The following is a 17,860-nucleotide window of genomic DNA, read 5'->3' as shown; positions in this document are numbered from 1 at the left end:
TCTTCACTTGTAAGGGCAAAGCAGTACAGACTAACTTCTTTATCCATAGACTTACAGAAAAAATCTGACCGAAGTAGATCAACTCTGGTCTATAGTAACAACAGCATCCTAATGTAAAAATAAATTTGTACTGGTATTGCATGAATTAGATTCTTCACCCCCATCCTGTTTGCGGCATGGTTTCCCACACCAAGCCATTTTACCAAAATTAATCATAATGCAAAGAGCAAAGATTTTAAGTCAGAAGTCTGAATTTGACTCCAATTCTATTAGTAAACACCTATATCATCTTGGACAGAAAACTAAATCACCCCTCTGGTCCTCAATTTCTTCTCTATAAAGTGGGAGATTGGAGTAGATCATCCCAGGCTCCTTCCAGCTCTTCTAGTCATCATTTTGAAAGTATTTAATGCCCTTATTCATTCAGAGGACTTTTCCTCAGTATTCACCTCAACACAGTATTTGAGTTAAAAACATTCCCCACCTTAAGTTCTTTATTCTCTTGCAGCCATGCCACCTTGGTTTCCTGTATCTCTAATTCTTTTTTCATACCAGTTGACAATACCTTCCAACTACCCAAATCTCATCTATCAGATGATATAGTAAAAACTACCTTTGGGGGGATAGGTTAGGAATTTTAGACAAAAAGGCTATGGACCATGAAGGTCAAACGAAGAAACTATTAGATGATCATTAAGGTTCCTCATAGCTCTCTCAGGAAATCATTCCCACCCACCTCCTCCATGAAGCTTTACCTTCCTACTTTGAAATCCCTTATTACTTACCAATTCACTCATTTTTTTCCACTCACTGGCTTAATATAACTTATGTATTTATGATTTGCAAGGCATTCTGTTAATCATTAGCTTCCAAGTTTAAGTTATAGCCCCTGGTCTCCAGGATCTTCCATTCTAAGTGAGGACACAAATACCTATAGCTCAAAAGGGTAATAAATACCATGCATGAATAGTACTGACAACCTGTGATGAGTTAAAATTTGGACCTGCACTGAAGGAATGGTAGGATTTGAACAGAGATAGACGTGAAGACATTCTGGGCAAGGGTGTAACATAAATCAAACTGGAGGGATGTTTCAGGAAATGACAAACAGAAGATCTGTTTGGAGCAGGTGGTTCCCGTGAGGGAATAATGGAAGAGAAGTATAGAAAGCTAAGTTAGATTGTGGACACCAAGCTAAAAATTATCAACTTAATCCTATAGGCAAATGAGAACCACTAAAAGGTTTGGAATGAGAAAGGTTTTTAACAGAAAAGTAACATGAAGGTCATGTTATAAGAAAACTAGACAAGTGGCAGTGATAGACTGGATGGAGATGTTGCTATGCCCCAGGCATGAGGCAGTAACTAGAGTAGTGACAATAAAAATAAACTTCAGCCATTATAAAACAATACGACTGTATTCATTTGATATTTAATCCCATAAGACCATATTACTCCTCTGGTATTGCTATTTTGTGTTAACTCTTGAAGTGCGGTGCTTAATAAATGTTTTTTTTTTTGATTATTGATGTCCTCGAAGGCAAGAAACAAATTATAATTGCTTCTATCTTTCACAGGAACCAGAACAAGGGCTATCTATGCACTTGGTAGATAATACCATAGTAGCTCAAAATTTAAAATAATTTTTAAAGGACATTTTTTAAATTACAAAAATTTATAATCATGGGAAACTTGAAATTCTGTTTCTTGTCCTAGTGACATTGGAAGGAAAGGTCTCCTTTTCTCAATTTTTTTTTTTTTTGGTCTTTTGTAAAGCATGAAGCTCTAACAACAGACTAGAGTATAGAGGAAGGTCAACCCAAGGTGGGTAGGAAGAACTCAGAAAAGAAACATACAAGCACAAATAGTGCCAAAGGGGAAGAAAAGGAAGCATCTAAAGAGAATAAGGCTGCCCAAAGAGCTCTCCAGTTGAGCTGAGGGCAAACCCCTCTTCTTCTGAACTTCCCTGTTTCCGTCAAAGACACTACTATCCTTCCAGTCACTTAGTTTTGCAACTTCAAGTTTATCCATGGCTCCTCACTCGCCTTCACCCCACATATGCAACCAATTACCAGATCTTGCCATTTCAACTTCTTTGTCTCTCAAGTCTATTTCCTTCCCTACTTTCATGGTTACTGCCGAATTTCAGGTCTTCATCACATCTCACCAGGACTATTTATGGTAACATCCTTGCCTCAAATCTCTCCACTCCAATCCATCCTCCTCCTCCCAGCTGCTAACACAATTTTCCTAAAGCATAGATCTATGTCACTTTCCTGCTCAACAAACTTAGCATCTAGAAAGGTCCTCCACAGCTTTCTATTCCAATATTTGTTTCAGAGAGAGAAACTGAGGACCAGCAAGATTAAATGATTTGTCTTAAGTCACAGAGGTAATGTGCATCAGAAATAAGAATTTGAATCCAACTCCCTGACTTCAGACTCAGATGGCTTCCTGTTGTCTCTAGGGTCATCTAGTTAAAGCCCTTTAGGGCCACAACCTACCTTATCATTCCCCCTCACACAGTGTAGCCCAGCCAAACTGTTTTCTGTTCAAACACACAATATTCCACCTTGTTTCCATTTGCTGTCTCCTAAAGCCTCAAATGCACTACTTCCAAAACTCTCATCTTAGACTCAATCCCTCATTTCCTTCCAAACTTAAAGTGCCTTCTGCATTAGTCCTTTCTTCATGTCATCTTCAACAGATTTCATGGATTTATCTGTCCCCAGTCTACTTAATCCATCTTCAGTCAACACTGTCAATAGAATCCTAGAGCTGAAAGGAATTCAGAGATTACCTAGTCCAACCTATACCTGAACAAGAATCTCGACATCTTCAACAAATGGTCATCCAGTTTTTGCTTAAAGATACCCATTTCTTCCCTTGACTTCTGAGATACTTTTTTTTGGTTCTTCTACCAGACTAATTCCTCGGTCTACCTAACTGGATTATCCATCTTCCACTCACTAATGTGGGTATGCCAAGATATCCAAGACTATCCTGGGCCCCATACTCTTTCTTCTCTGATAAGCTCCTGGGAGTTTCACACCCTTTAATCTCCCTAATCTTTTTTCTGAACTCCTAATTCAGATTGCCAGTTGCCCACTGGACATCATCTGTGCGTCCCATCAGTATTTCAGACTCAATATAACTAAAAAGGAACTCATTATCTGCATATCCATAAACCTTCCTCTAAGCTTACCCATTTCTATTAAGAGCCCTATCAGTCCCCGGATTTGCAACATCAGTCATCCTTATTAGCTCACACCCAGTGGTGGGATTCAAATGAATTAATGAGTTCTGAGCTGAGGCGCTGCCCCCACCCCCGCTAGCAACCAGTTTGCTGAACTCAAACCTAAAATCAGGTACTGGTTCTACTGAACTGGTGTGAACCGGCTGAATCCCACCATTGCTCTCACCCCCTATTATCCAACCCAATTTTGTCAACCTCACCTCTGTGTCTCCCCCAATCATCTCATTTCCACTCACCTTAGTTCAGGCCTTCATCACCTCTTAACTGGACTACTCTGTAGCAGCCAACTCTCCCCCTCTTAGATGCTCCTGTTCAATATTTTTGTCCTATCAAGTTAAATTGGGCACTTGGGGCCATATGGGTTCATGTTCTCAATGTTGGATAGCTCTCTGGTAACTTACTAAGTACAGTGTTAAGAAATTCCTAAAAATAAGGATCTTGTGAAAGCCCAGGCCTTCAAATACATAATTATACAAATTCAACAGTTTTAGTTCATATATCTACCTCAGTCTCCCTGCTTCCAATCTCTCTCCTCTAGAATCTATCTTCCACAGGCTGCTAAAATAATCTTCCTAAAGCAGTTAAGAGGTCACTGCCTAGTTCTAAAATCTTCAGTGAAAGCCCTGATTAAATCTGTTAAATAGCGTGCTAAATCTGATGTTTCTAGAATGATTGCACATTATTCCCCTTCCCCCATTGCACACACTGGCCAAACTGGCCTATCCATCGTTTCCAAGACTCAAGTCATTTTCCCACCTCTGTGCACATGCCCAGAATGCATCTCCTATTTACCTTTGCCTCTTAGAATCCTTAGGTTCCTATGAAGTTCAACTCAGGCACCACTCCAACAGAAAGTCTTTCTGTATGCCCTTAGCTGTTAGTGCTCCCTTAAACTATACAGCACAAATGTTTCTTCTTAAGTGTTTTATCTCTCCCTCTCCCTCTGGAATGTAAGCTTCTTGAAGACAGATACTTTTTCATCCCCAAGGTTTAACAAAGTGCTTTAGAGAAGTGTAAGTACTTTGATAAACATTTACTAAATTGTATTCTCAAAATTAAGCAATGTCTGTCTAGAATCAAACTTCTAAAAGAGAAAAACCTAAGATTAAAAAAAAAAATTCAATGTGATTTTCTTCCCAACATTTCCACTTGTTCTTTCATCATTCCTGGAGGTAGAGAAACCAAAACACCTACCTTGATACATATGTTCTAGTATCTAAGTCAGAGTCTGGAATTTATTCCTTAAGTCAATTCTAAATCTCACCTGGTGAAATTTAAATCCATCCTTTCTTCTGATACTTGTCTGAAGATACATTCAATCCTCCTAACACGAAATCAACTAGTAAACTGTAACAAAATAAGGAAGGAAAAAGAAGAACCTCATTTCATTCTTGAGGGGGAGGGAAAATAGAAGCAAAGAAGAAAACATACTCCTCTAAAGAAAAAGCTTTTTAGAAAAAGAGAGGAAACCAAGTAGGCATAAATTGTTTGAAAAATTTATTTTAAAATTAGTAACAGCACCAAAGCTTAAACACAGTGTCTTGGTTCTTTCTGTCCAATCTCTTCTCCCATTATTGAAATTTTTCATTGGGTTTTCTCCTAAGAACCCAGTTCCATTCTACAGCCATTTCAATGGCATACCCACTGTTCAATAATTTTATCTAGATTGGCCAATCAGCAGAAAACTATGTTTGTAAGAATCTCATGAAAGCACCCAGGCCCGCACTTCACTCCCCCATCACAAAGCCAAAGTGGCAAATGGATTTTTCAATACCCTGAAGCCAGGTACAGTAATCAATTAAAAGACAATGAAATAAACATGTGACTCAGCAAACAGAACCTCTGAAAATAAAGTTAAGAAATTTGGGCATACACATCCTAGAGTCAAGAGTCTAAAACAGGAATTGTTGAGCAAAACAACTAAAAAAATATTAATACTACTGGTCTGAAATAGTTTGGGGCTAGCTTAGTTAATATTACTAGTATAGTCTGGTAAAAAAAAAAAAGATATGTAATACCATTTATCCTTTAGTGTTTTTGGCTACAAAACTTAAAACTCTTCAGCAAATAAAAATGCTACAGTTTATCTAAAGGTCTGGTTTTGAGTTAGGAACTCCCTCTACCAAATTAGATCACATCTCTAACTCAGTAAATAAACCTTAGGAGTTGCCTAGAAAAGTAGTGCCCATGCTCAGACAACTGACAAATATCAGAGGTGGGATTTAAACCCAAGTCTTCTTGACACCAAGACCAGTACTCTATCCACTGTGCCATGCTGTGTAAGTTAATTTTATTTGAAGATACTGTATTTTTACCATTTATCACTGGGTGTTAAATCATTTTTAGGATTCTGTCAACATTTAACATTTTGCTTCTTTATGCTAACCTATAATTAAGGCTAACCAATCAGAATAATTCACTTACGCCATTTAAAAATCCAAATGGGAAACCCTCTAATATTTCTAATAGTTCCAAAAATGCTCATTAAGAAAACTAACAGACTTTTAATCCCTATATAGCATATATGTTAAATAAAGGATACACACACGAAACCCTGCTTCTCAAATGTTTGGGATTTATAAAAGAGTGGATCTGTAATACAATCCCTGCCCTCCTCCAAAGATAAAACTGAGAATAATTACCCTGATGATATGGCACAGTGTGTCTACCATCTTTGGAAATGTTTTATTCATTAAGTTTTAATCCTACTTACACAGGAAATTTAGTCAAAAATTAAGTGCAGACCTAATCAGCTGCATTTCTTAATAGCCATTCACAGAAAGAAATGTTCACATTCTTCTCAGTATGGCAGCTTAACCCTCTAAGACTAACAACTACTGCAAGTTTAACCCAAAGATAGGTTTTATTTTTGCCTTTACTTCATGAAATCAAAGCTCTTATTAGGAGAGGTCAATATCCATTCTAAGCAGAATCAGAATATCTTCAGGTGCATTAAACTGCACAGAAGTTTACTACTTACATCAGATTCAGACTGATTTTTGTTCCAGGGTTCCCCTAAATCAATTCACTCTATTCTGAACACAATGATTCTGAAGTGTTTACCCAAATTATACACAATTTAACTCATCCAAAAAAACCTCGTATGCTGAACTCACCTATCTGTACATTGGCTGAAAAAGTACTAAAGCAATAAATACCTCTAGGGAATAAAATAAAGAAGCCCTAAAGTAAGATCACTGCGATCCTCTAGAGGTGGTGTTTTTTTGGCTCTGAATGTTGTCACTAGGGCTGAGCAATATCCATAGCTACCACTGGTAGCCCTGAGGCACAGGCACAGAAGAAGGGAAAATAAGAGAAAGGAAGCCCAAGTAAAAACAAAGGAGAAAAGTAATCAGTGAGACTGGTGAATGACAGAATGCCACTATCTCACATACTACTCAATGGTTGCTATGCCATAGAATGCCTAACCTTTATTTAGGGTTTGAGAAATATTAAATTATAAAACAAAGTTTTAGGAAATAGAGAATTATAAAACAAGGTTGTACCTAAATTGGAAACATCTTTTTTAAACATTTTCTTGGCAGAGGTGTTGGGGGAGATTTTGAGGGAAAATGAAACAGAAGTTTTGGCTCTTTTCTCAAATTATATATTCCTTCCAACAAAAACTAAATTGACTTTTGAGCATAACTAAGAAATAATACCACATTTGGAAAGGTTCACGTATGGAAACTCAGAGCCTTAAAGGGGGAAAAAAGGGAGAGTCTTCTTACAAGATAGTTGGGATTAGATTGACTGTTAACATTTGAAAAAGGTCATCTTCTGATAAAAAAAAAAGAAAGTTCCACAAAACATAATTACAAGTTATTAGAATGAAGTAGACAAAGACTAATTCTTTTTAAACTCCCATATATATACTATATACATATATATATGGAATTTTAACATCTGAAATACAAGTTGGTTAAAATACTGCTAACAGCACATACAGAAACAGTACTTCACTAATCACTCAATACAAGTACATACTGTATATACAATTTTGTTGTAAAACAAGAAAAATTGCTCAAACATCCAAATGATCTTGCTGTATAAGTATATACATCTAATAGTCCACAAGAATGCTTGCTATGGACTCAATTTCAGCACCATCATAGCGCAGTGTCTATTACTGCGACAACCTAAAATAAAAAATACAGTACATTCTGAACCCCTAGAACTATTTTCATAATATACTTTAAAGCATTTAGTGGCAGACAGAGGTATCCGGAAGGGCTTTCCCCCCATACAGGTACACAGTCGCCATTAGTAACAGTTAAGAGCTCTTTGCATCATTGTTCAGACACATAATATAGCAAACGTAAATGTACAGGTATTTTATTTAAATGCTTCACACAATTTTACAAAAATTGCTTTAAAAAAATTTGCACTTTAGTTTTTCATACTTAAAACGTGCCACTTTTAGGATCAAAAGATACTAAATATCCTCTCCCTGTTAACTCAACCCTAAAGGAAAAACTTGGCCTCAGGGATTCCATCCCTTTTCCTCCAAGTTCTAAATTCTTCTCAAAGACCTATTCGCACAAGTGCCTGTGTCTAATTACACCATTCAGCCTGAAACCTAAAACAAAATAACGTTAAGTATCTGCCAATAGTTCTGGTAAAAATTCTTTTGAAATTGGTATTGACTTCATTTTGATCAGAGGGAAGAACAGGATTAGAGCAAAGTGCTAGGTAGGTTGCTGCTCTGCCACCTGAGGCAAGTAGTCTTGGAATGTTTATACAGGTGGCTTGACTGGCTGAACCTCTTGCCACACTTTAAGCAGGCATAGGGCTTCTCACCTGTGTGTACACGAATGTGCTTCTTACAGTCTGTTAAGGTCAAAAATGTCTTACAGCAGATTTTGCAGGCATATTTTCGAGCTCCCTCTACAACTAAGACATTGTGCTCTGATAAGGCCTTCTTACACTTTGATAGAACATCAGCAGATGCTCTGGTCAATTGAGGGGGACCAGGCTGGGAAGGATGCCCATTTTCAAAGGAGGAAGTAGGCCCATTTATTAACAACTGGGAATTAGCTGAGTTATCTTGTATTTGAGAGCTCCTAACAGATGTCACAACTGGCATTTTTGGAGCTATACGACGGTAGCCTGGAAAATTACTGGCTCCCCCTCGAGAGGAACCCATCATTGCCCTGGAGAGAGAGTGTATTCCCAAACCAGTTCTGGGAAAATCCATCCCAAATTGTTCCGTGGCTCGATAACCAGAAGTCTGCACACAGGGAAGGCCCATTACTTCCTGCATAGGTCTAACAAAATGTGAGTCTGCAGGTTCACTGAAAGGATTCTCCACATGAGAGACAGTAGCAGAGGAGTGACCACTTGTAGGCCCCGACTCTGGACTTATTAAATAAGATGTGTCATTATCTATTCTGCAGTCACTGGTAGTGTTTGGAATGTTGTCATCATTGTTCTGACTGGCACTAAAGGTGCTATTTCTGCTCTTGTTTAGAAAATTTGAAATACTAAAAGTGGATTTGTGTTCCAGATTATTGGAAACCTCCAAAATATGAATGTCTCCTACTCTGTCAGTGCTGGATTGTGGATCTGAAAAACTACGATCACTACTTTCTGGACTCAGCTCTATCTTTTCAGCACTGACCACCCCACCTTCCACTTCCACAGATTCACTGCCTTCTGCTTGAGAGGTAACATCACTCACTTCATCCTGAGGTTCAGGAGAGCTCAAAGGTTCAGATTTAACCACTACTCTCATGTGGTCTTTCTCACTGAGGCTAACCTCTGGGTTTTCACACTGAAAACCACTTTTCTCAGAAGTAGCTTCCTGGTCAAAGCTGGTTTCTACTTGAGTTGCCTGAGATGCCATGGACATTTGAGAAATGTTCCCTGCACTGTTGTCAGATTGACTGGGCATTTGGGCATCTTCTTGCCCATTGAATGACTGATCAAACATGATAGCATTGTCTTCCTGGTTATCAGTTACTGAATCTGACTTAGAATTGTCCACAATTTTCAAAGAATCTGGTGAAAAAAACTCCTCACGAGAATGAACCACTGTCTGTCCATTCTCTGGAGTTGCATCCATGGACTCATCTAAAGAAGGTCTGATGCGCTGTCTGGCTCGATCTTCTGAAGACTGTTTCCGCTTATGGAAGCGCCTTATTGGAAATGTCGTACGCTGTTCTATGTTACTCCTCATTGATAAGTTCATGGTAGTCTGTTGCTCTTCTGTACTCTGGCTGGAATTTAATGCAGAGCTCACTATACTCAGTCCCAGCTGCTGAAGCATAAAAGACCGCTGCATTCGTGCATTTTGTTCCTGAACTCTATCACTGGGGGGAGACATAGGCAGCGTCCTTGTAGTTAAATAATGTTTACAGGCCTTAACAACAGAGTTCAAATGCAGATGAGAAGCTGCCAACAAGACATCCATAACATTACTCTCCCCAAGCATAAGTGTAGAGGTATACATCATATCAATCAAAGCAGCAAAGGCCTCTGCTGTCACCACCTCACTATCCAGCTGGATCATGTTCATGGTTTGATCTCCCTCAGCTACAGTAAAAAGGGCTCGAAAATGGGTGCTGCATGCTGCCAACACAGAACGGTGTGCTTTAAAATGTCTATTCCCCACGACAATGACACAATCACAAAGTTGGCCATGAAGTCGTTGGTAGTTTAGTTGTTGAAAGATTTGTTCAAAGTGTCCAGGAAAATCCATGATCCTATATAATTTAAAAGAAAAAAAAAACAAAATTAAGACTTTGAATGGTTTTAATGAGAGAATAAAGCATAAATGTTGCAAATCAGAGTCAAAAAAACCAAACCACCAGTCACAGTCTTATTAATTTAGTCTGTTGGAATAGTTGAAGGTGTCAACAATGCACAAAAGCACATAAACCAAAAGTTTATCAAATCAGGAAGAAACACTAATTTAGCTGTCAGTCTAGTCAAGTACAAATACTAGCAAATAAACCCACAGGCTGTCCAAATATTGCCTCCCACTTTCCATATTATGTTTTTAAAGTAAGTTATAGGTTGGAAATTTTCTGTTAGAATTATGCTTAATACATAAATAAACCCAAAGGACTTTGTTAAAGGGATGCATATTTTGAAGACAAGATCTAGGCTGTGGGTTAGTGATTAAGAAATTCAAAAGATTCCCTCTATTAACCTGGAACTGAATAAAAGATAAAAATAGAGAGGCACCAAAATTTGATGATAAAGACCAAGAGACAGACTAAAGATCCCTTACATTCAAATTCTCCAATTCTTTTCACCAAGTAAGTTTTGAACAACCAGCTCCTAAAACTAGCTGTAGTACTAAATCATATATGGCTGTTTAATAAAAGACTGCTTCATGATGTCAAGTTTAGGCCCAGAAAACTGTAGGTGCTCATCACCTCTTTAATTCAGCAGAAAACTACTGGAGCATACTGTACTCAGAAACCTCCCCCTTTCCTGGGAACTTTGGGATTGGCTGATTCAAAGTCTTTGTGTCCTTGGATACAGCTCAGTGACAGAACCTTCCTGAAGTAAACAGTTAGGAAAGGGGGCCAGCAGCCCCAAAGAGGTCCTTTTTCATCAATACTCTCTGGCCCAATGCTCTTGATGCTGTGGGGACTCCCCAGAGCAGGGAGGAGCTACAAAGGACAAAAAAATCATGGAAAAACACATCTGGCAGGTTTCTAACCCTCTACAGCTTTCTCATTGTTGTAGTTTTTCTGAGTGAAGGCAAGGGAATAGAGAAATAGAGGCACAAGCTTGACTCTGTCTCACTGCTTATGGAAAATAATGACACTACACAGCTGAGACAGCAGTCAGACTATTTTTTAATTAAACTCAAGGGAATCCTTCTTCCATTTGGACCTTTGCACAGAACAGACTCCATGACACTAGTGAATACATAGGGCCAGTATACATCTCTCTGTTTTATGCCTCATTTGACATTAATAATAAGAGGGTTGTTGAACAGTTATCTTAAGCTGCATTTATCAAGGACACTTGAATAATCCTAACATGGATAAGAAAGGCCTTCTTGAAGGACAGCCTTTAAAGCTAAATTTTGTGCTATCAAGGCAAAAAAAAAATTTTTGGTAATCAAACAACAAACAGTGGGATCCTGTATTCTTGTCACCTTTCAGTCAATTATGAAATGCTAAAGCGGTATGGTCTGATGCAGAAAATCATGTATAAAAGCCTGCCTCTCTGCTCTTTTTTCATATATTCATAAAGGAATATCTTTGCTATATGCATAGATCATTCTCATAAAAATGAGAATATAGCCATGTGGAAAATCACAAAGGAAATACATGCTAAAAAAAAGGAGGCAAGCTGGTCATGTAGTAAAAACAAGCAAAGAGATAAGACAGCCCAGTGCTATATACACTGGTATCCACAACATATAAGAAAATCTACGCATTAAGTGGATCCTCTATGGAGAGTTATGTGAGACTATGGACAAGAAAGGCAAAGAATTAGAAGCCATGAATGCGTTGCAAACTGTATTAATGGAAAGAATACCTGTATTAAAGAGATCACTGATCCACTGATCAATACCGAAGTATTGAAGGAAACCCAAGGGGCTTAAAGACCAAAGGTGAGGTCATCAGGTCCTATTTTGTCACCTGTAAGCTATCCATTTTCCCAGCTGACAGTTAAAGGGGACAAGAAGTAGAAAATAGTGGGTCTAGGAGAGACAAAGCTTGCCCAACAAGAATGACTTATAGCCTACCATAACATAAACAAACTAGGCACTTAATGCCTTCTGTTACATATACACAGAATCATGGAACCTCAGAGATTAGAGGGACCTCTGAGGTCAACATATATGTAAACAGAAAATCGCCTCTATGATATTCCCCCACACTGGTCATCCAGCCTCTGCCTGAAGACTAAGCATGGGAAACTCACTACTTTACTAAAGCAACCCATTTCACTTTTGGATAGTTCTTTTTATTGTAAAGTTTTAACTTAGGTTGAGCTAAAATCTGTTTCTTTGTAACTTCTACTCATTGCTCATAGTTCTGTCCCCTGGCCAAACAGAACAAATCTAATCCTTCTGCGTAAACTCTCATTCCCTTTCAATTCTTCTCCTAAAAAGAAGTCTAAAGATTTTTAAATCTTTGCTTTAAACCTAGATGAAATGATTTCCAGTCATTTCAAGATCTTCCAATCTGTCGTTGCCTTTCTTAAAGCATGGAACTCTGAATTAGATACAAAAACTCAGATGTGATCTCATCAAGTTGAGTATATCCTCCCTAGTTCTAAACAATGCTTTAAATATAGCAGCAAATAATGTTGGTTGAAATGAATTTGAAATGCAGCCTAATATCCCATTAACTACCATGTAACACTGCTGACTCAGAGCTAACAACCTGCAAAAAGACCCAAATCGTTTCTACATAAACCATCCGTCTAGTCTTTCTTTCTCTCATTTTGTACTTGTGCAACTGAGCTTTTTAAAGCCCATATCTAAGAACTTGCATTTATCCCTATTAAACTTCATTATTAGATTCAGCCCATTATTCTCATCTAACATCTCAACTATCCCTCCAAGCTTCATGTCATCTGCAAACCGATAAGCATGCTATCAATCAATATTCATAAGCTTCTCAAGGAGAGGGACTCTCATCTATTTAATTTGTCTCAAATGTCGCTAATTCACTTTCATTTCAATGTTCTGGGCTAAATGCCTATTTCAAATTATGGAATACAGAGAAGAAATTAAATACATTCCAAGCAACTTTGTGTCGTCCAGGGGTACCTGTCGGAATCAAACTGTAGTAGCAATTTAGATTTGAAGATCTTTCCCATCCTTTAATAGGCCATGTGACCTGCTTACATCAAAGGAAGCCGAGATTACATGGGGTGGGGGGAACTTCCTGACAGGAAAAGGAAGTTATGTCACAGGAAATGGAGAGAGAGAGAACAGTTATGGCTGCTAACGGCTGCCCTCATGACTGTTAGAACTGAACAGGCTGACTTGGCTGTACTGTGACTTTGTTTTGGGGAAGACCCCAGCAGGGGGTGGGAGAGGTTTGGTGAGGCTCCAGGTTGTGATGTTGTGCACTGAATGTTTTACTGCTCTGATAGATTGGCTAAGTGGCTTGTGAGATATGGTCCTCTGGTGTCTGAATAAATGGTTTACCTCTTCTACCTTCTATGTGGAGAGTCCCATATACTTTGCCATACAGAACTACACAGGCATTTTGACAATTACCATCACTGTCCCAGGCCAAAAGGCATCATGACTCTCAATATGGCTCAAGCTACCCTTTTTTCAGTCTACCCCAATGTCCAACAGATTCTCCTCTGGAGACTATGTAGCCTGGTTTTCTGGTAGAAGACAAAAGTTCTAAAATCTATGCCTTCTCTTCCTGCAAGCATCCAGGAATGCCTAAGCTATGCATTTGCCCTAAGATTAGTTCCCTGATGGTTGCTACTCTCAAAACAGTTCTGTCATGACTGTAATTTGTGAAACGGACACAGACCTTCCCCTTCAGAAAAGAGTTCTGAGAAATAGCTAACAAGTAAATAAAACAAAAGAGAAAGTTGTCAGAGCCAGCACTTCAGGTATGTGGAGAGACTGAGCTGGGTGTCTGCAAAAAGGTGATGTCAGTACGGAGTCCCCAGCAGCCAGGATCCACCACTTTCCATTATGTCCTCTGTACCACAGCCAAATCTCCCATCCAATGCATTTTTGCTCAGGCATTGTATCTTTCTCCAAGCATTGTATCTTTCCCTCCCTTCGTCCACAATCTTTTATTTTTGGAAGTCATAGGATCACAAGATCATGGATTTAGAACTGGAAAGGGTTTTAGAGTACAACTCCTGGTTTCAGAGATGAGGCAATTAAAACCCAAGGAGGTTAAGTGAGCCACTATCTGAGGCAAGATTCAAACCCAAGGCTTCCTAACTCTAGGTCCAGCTTTCTATCAATTGTTATGCTACTTTAACTCCCAAGCCTATCTACCAATACCCACCTATCCAATTCAAATGCTTCAATCCTTCACAGTCTTCCCTGAAACTCACAATGTACCTGTAATAATTTTATATTATATTTATTTGAATAAATGTAGTAATCTACCTACAATACTGTAAGCTCTAGTGTTATAAAATTTGTAAAATTACTCTTAGGGCTCAGCCATATACTATGGTGGCAGCAATGAGTTCAGTATCATCTACGAGAACAAAAAGAAGTCATCACTGAGAGCTGAATTTACAACATCTAAATTTCAGCTGAAGTCAATAGTGAAACATCATTTACAACTAAAATACAAGGTTTTGGGCTTTGTTCTATCTACAAGGTCTCCATAAAAAGTTTTGTAATAACCAAGAGATCTCTAAATACCAAGCTAAGATACTCAGATACTTAAGTACTTAGAAATGTACAACATGGTGCGCTTTGAGATATTTTATATAACACAATGAGATCCAGTATAATTTTAACATGCGAATAGCTAATGTCTAAAGTTAAAGTAGAGTAAAAGATAAGCACTGAAGAAAAGCCCTCTGTAACTAAAGAGACAGACTATGGGCTTTACTTTGAATTAACACTATATTAAGATAATAAAATTCGTCAAGTGTATGTATAAACTATGGATTTTCTAGTTTGGGATTAAGCCTCAAAAATAATTCCTGTTTCAAATACCCTGGGAGTCACTTTGATAAAATCCTAATAGAAAGTTAACAAAATACATAAGCTAATAAGAAGCAGTAATACTAAAGAAGCATATACACATGAGACTGGAGGAGCAAAATTCCAGGAGCCAAAGAGGCTTAGGTACTTACTATATAACTTCTATATATACTTATGTGTAAAAAAATCAAAATTCAACTATTTACATGTTGTAACTATATCCATTACATTGTGATTTATTTCTAAATTAAAGTCCACCAAATTTCTTCAAAGATATGGTAAATTTATGACAAAAAAAATCACTACAGTAGTAGTGGTGTTTATATGTGATGAATCTTTAGGTGTTTACAATGAAAATAACCAAAATAAAGGACCCACAAGAACTAATTCTCATAATCCTCATCCTGCCTATCCTCATTTTCTCAATTACTTCCCTCTCCCTTATGGGAATGAACCATATCACCTTTTGGGCTGAGGCAAAGGACCAGACTTAGTAAGTAGAGCTCAGCAAATTTGCCAAATGAAATTTAATCCCTACAACAAGGAGGTAGTGGTTTACCTACAAGACTAGAGGTAAACTAAACTGATTTATATTAACTACTTTGCAGAAAAAGTAAGCACTAAATTAGAATGAGAGACGCCAGTGATTAGTAATAATTCCAAGAGTAAATTGTAAATATCCTAGTTCTACAAAAGGTTATATAAACTAACAGTTACGACCAATAATGATTTTATACTAAAGTATTATCATAATATAAGAGCAGGATCCAAATAATATGATTAACAAAGAAAAAAGGGTAAAAGCTAAACTTTACTTTATTAGACATCTAAAGTGGACCAGGATCTTTAATTTGTTAAGTTAAGCTAATGTTTGTTGTTGTTCAGTCATGTCTGACTCTTCACGTGGACCACAGCACACTGATACTGTCCATGGGGTTTTCTTAGCAAGGATACTGGCATGGTTTGCCATTTCCTTCTGCAGTGGACTAACAGACTTGCCCAGAGTCACAATGCTAGTAGAGGAAGCTAATATTTACAATGGTCTAAAAACTGTGGGAGTCTCAGCACATCCTTTGACCTCTCCCTTTCTACCACTTGTTATTTTAGAAGCAGAAAACCCCAGATCCAAGATCCATTTTGAAATTTTGTTTTGCAGGTTGTCATGGTCAAATAACTCATCACCTGGCAGTATCTCCATTCTTAGCGAGGCTAGTCCTCACACAGCAGACAAAGCCTAGCCCTGGGACTATACATGTTGAAGTCCTTCCAAAATGCCAAAACCTGCCAGTTTGCTGGCATAGCCCTCAAAAACTCAGGGTTGCCTCCATGGATTCTTAAAGAATTAAAAGGAAGGCTATCAACATGCTGGATGGGCCTATGGAGAAGGTTTCATGTGAAGACAAAGTCAGGAATTACACAGGATGGGAGGGCAAGAATAAGAAAAAATCTGCAACTCTGGAGTACTACAGCAGTAGGATCATAGAGCCATTTAGGTATAGATTTCTAAAATGAATAACAGTAGAGGTCATGAGAATAAAAAGTCAATGTATACAAAAGATAGTAACTATTCACGCTTAAATAGTTCTAGAAAGTTTACAAAACACTTTCTCCCACCCTGGGAGAAAGGTGGACAATCAGTGTCAGCTGGGTAAAATAAAAGTATTTTCTTGAATCATATATATAAAAATCACTGAAAATAGGAAAGTTTATCTATAAGCATCAGACAAATGTTACTTGTTAAATTGACAAACCTATAACTGAAATTTTATACATGAGCATTTGCTATTGTAATATTTATAAACAAAGTACTTCATTAAATATATATCACACCAAAACTCACTGAACAGGATTTTCTGGTTCCTTCACTTGCTTATTTCTAAAATGTATTTCTCTGCCTATTAAGTGTTGCCTTTGTTTATTTGCCTTATCTACTTTTCAGTCCAGAGCAACCTGTTAATATCTAAAAGCTAAATATTTCCATAAAGCAGAACCAGAGATAGAAACCCAATAGGTACTAGACTCATGATTTCAGTGGTATAGGAATTCCCAGATAAAGAAAATCCCTCTTGCAAATGTTACTGGAGTCAGTCATCCTCACTCTGTGGATCAAAAACTCAAGGACTATGGATGCAGAATGTCATATATGTTGTCAAACATGGCAGATGGGTTCTTTAATTTTGCTTCCTTATTATAAGTAAGGTGGTAGACCATTAAGAAGTGAGAATGATATTTTTAAAAACCCTCAAAATACAAATAAAACATTTTAAAAGATGTGATCCAAGGGCAAAAGCTGAGGGAGGAATAGCTGGAGTCACTCTCCTAACAGAAGGAAAGAATCACTCTCTTCATTTGAATAAACTGTGCCCTGCCAACCTTTATGCCAATGTCGAATCACTAAATACCAAAAATCAGGCCATAGCACTGTACCATCAAAATCTTCATTTGAGGTCTTCAAGCAAAGTCTGGGTGACCATCTGTCAAGGTGTTTTGCAGTATTTTTTTTCAAGAATATTCAACTACTGAGGACCTTCTAACTCTGAGTGTTTATAATTCTTAATTAGATTAGGAAAAAGGTTAAAGTGCTTCAAATTGACTGGTACAGGTTCATTTTGATTATCATAGTATTTCAGAGTTGGAAGAAACCTAAGAGGCAATCTAGTCCAATCTATTCTGAATGGAGAATTCCCTCTACATCAACCCTAATGAATAATCCTACAGCCTTGCTTGACCTTCTGTGAGGGAGAATTAGCTCCGTCCCAAGGCAACCCTTCCTACTTAACTCTCATTGTTAGGAAGCTTCTTCTTATATCAAACCTAAATTTGCTTCTTCCTAACTTCCACCTTTGCTATGCCCTACGAGACTCAACAGAACAAGTCTAATCCCTCCTCGAGAAAGGCTTTGAAATATTTGAGGACAAATATCTTGTCCCTCCTAAGCCTTCTCTTTTCTTTTTTTTAAATTTAATATTTTTAGTTTTCAACATT

At 37.8% G+C, this 17,860-nt stretch overlaps 1 protein-coding gene across 2 annotated transcripts in view; it reads right to left on the bottom strand.

The window, feature by feature from the left end:
* Nucleotides 1-4,737: 4,737 nt before the first annotated feature.
* The window catches only part of ZBTB5 (zinc finger and BTB domain containing 5), a 64,349-nt gene continuing 51,226 nt past the window's right edge, over nucleotides 4,738-17,860 (bottom strand). Inside the window, exon 2 of one of the 2 annotated variants that reach the window (XM_036741555.1) lies at nucleotides 4,738-9,959. In XM_036741555.1, the coding sequence (XP_036597450.1) occupies nucleotides 7,931-9,955 (2,025 nt within the window). In that variant the 5' untranslated portion in view covers nucleotides 9,956-9,959 and the 3' untranslated portion in view covers nucleotides 4,738-7,930. The remainder of the gene's footprint in view (nucleotides 9,960-17,860) is intronic. The other variant, XM_036741556.1, reaches the window with a different exon arrangement.

The sequence above is a fragment of the Trichosurus vulpecula genome, chromosome 1 (genome assembly GCF_011100635.1).
Source record: "Trichosurus vulpecula isolate mTriVul1 chromosome 1, mTriVul1.pri, whole genome shotgun sequence".
NCBI lineage: Eukaryota > Metazoa > Chordata > Mammalia > Diprotodontia > Phalangeridae > Trichosurus > Trichosurus vulpecula.
This window is presented reverse-complemented; position numbering and strand designations above follow the sequence as displayed.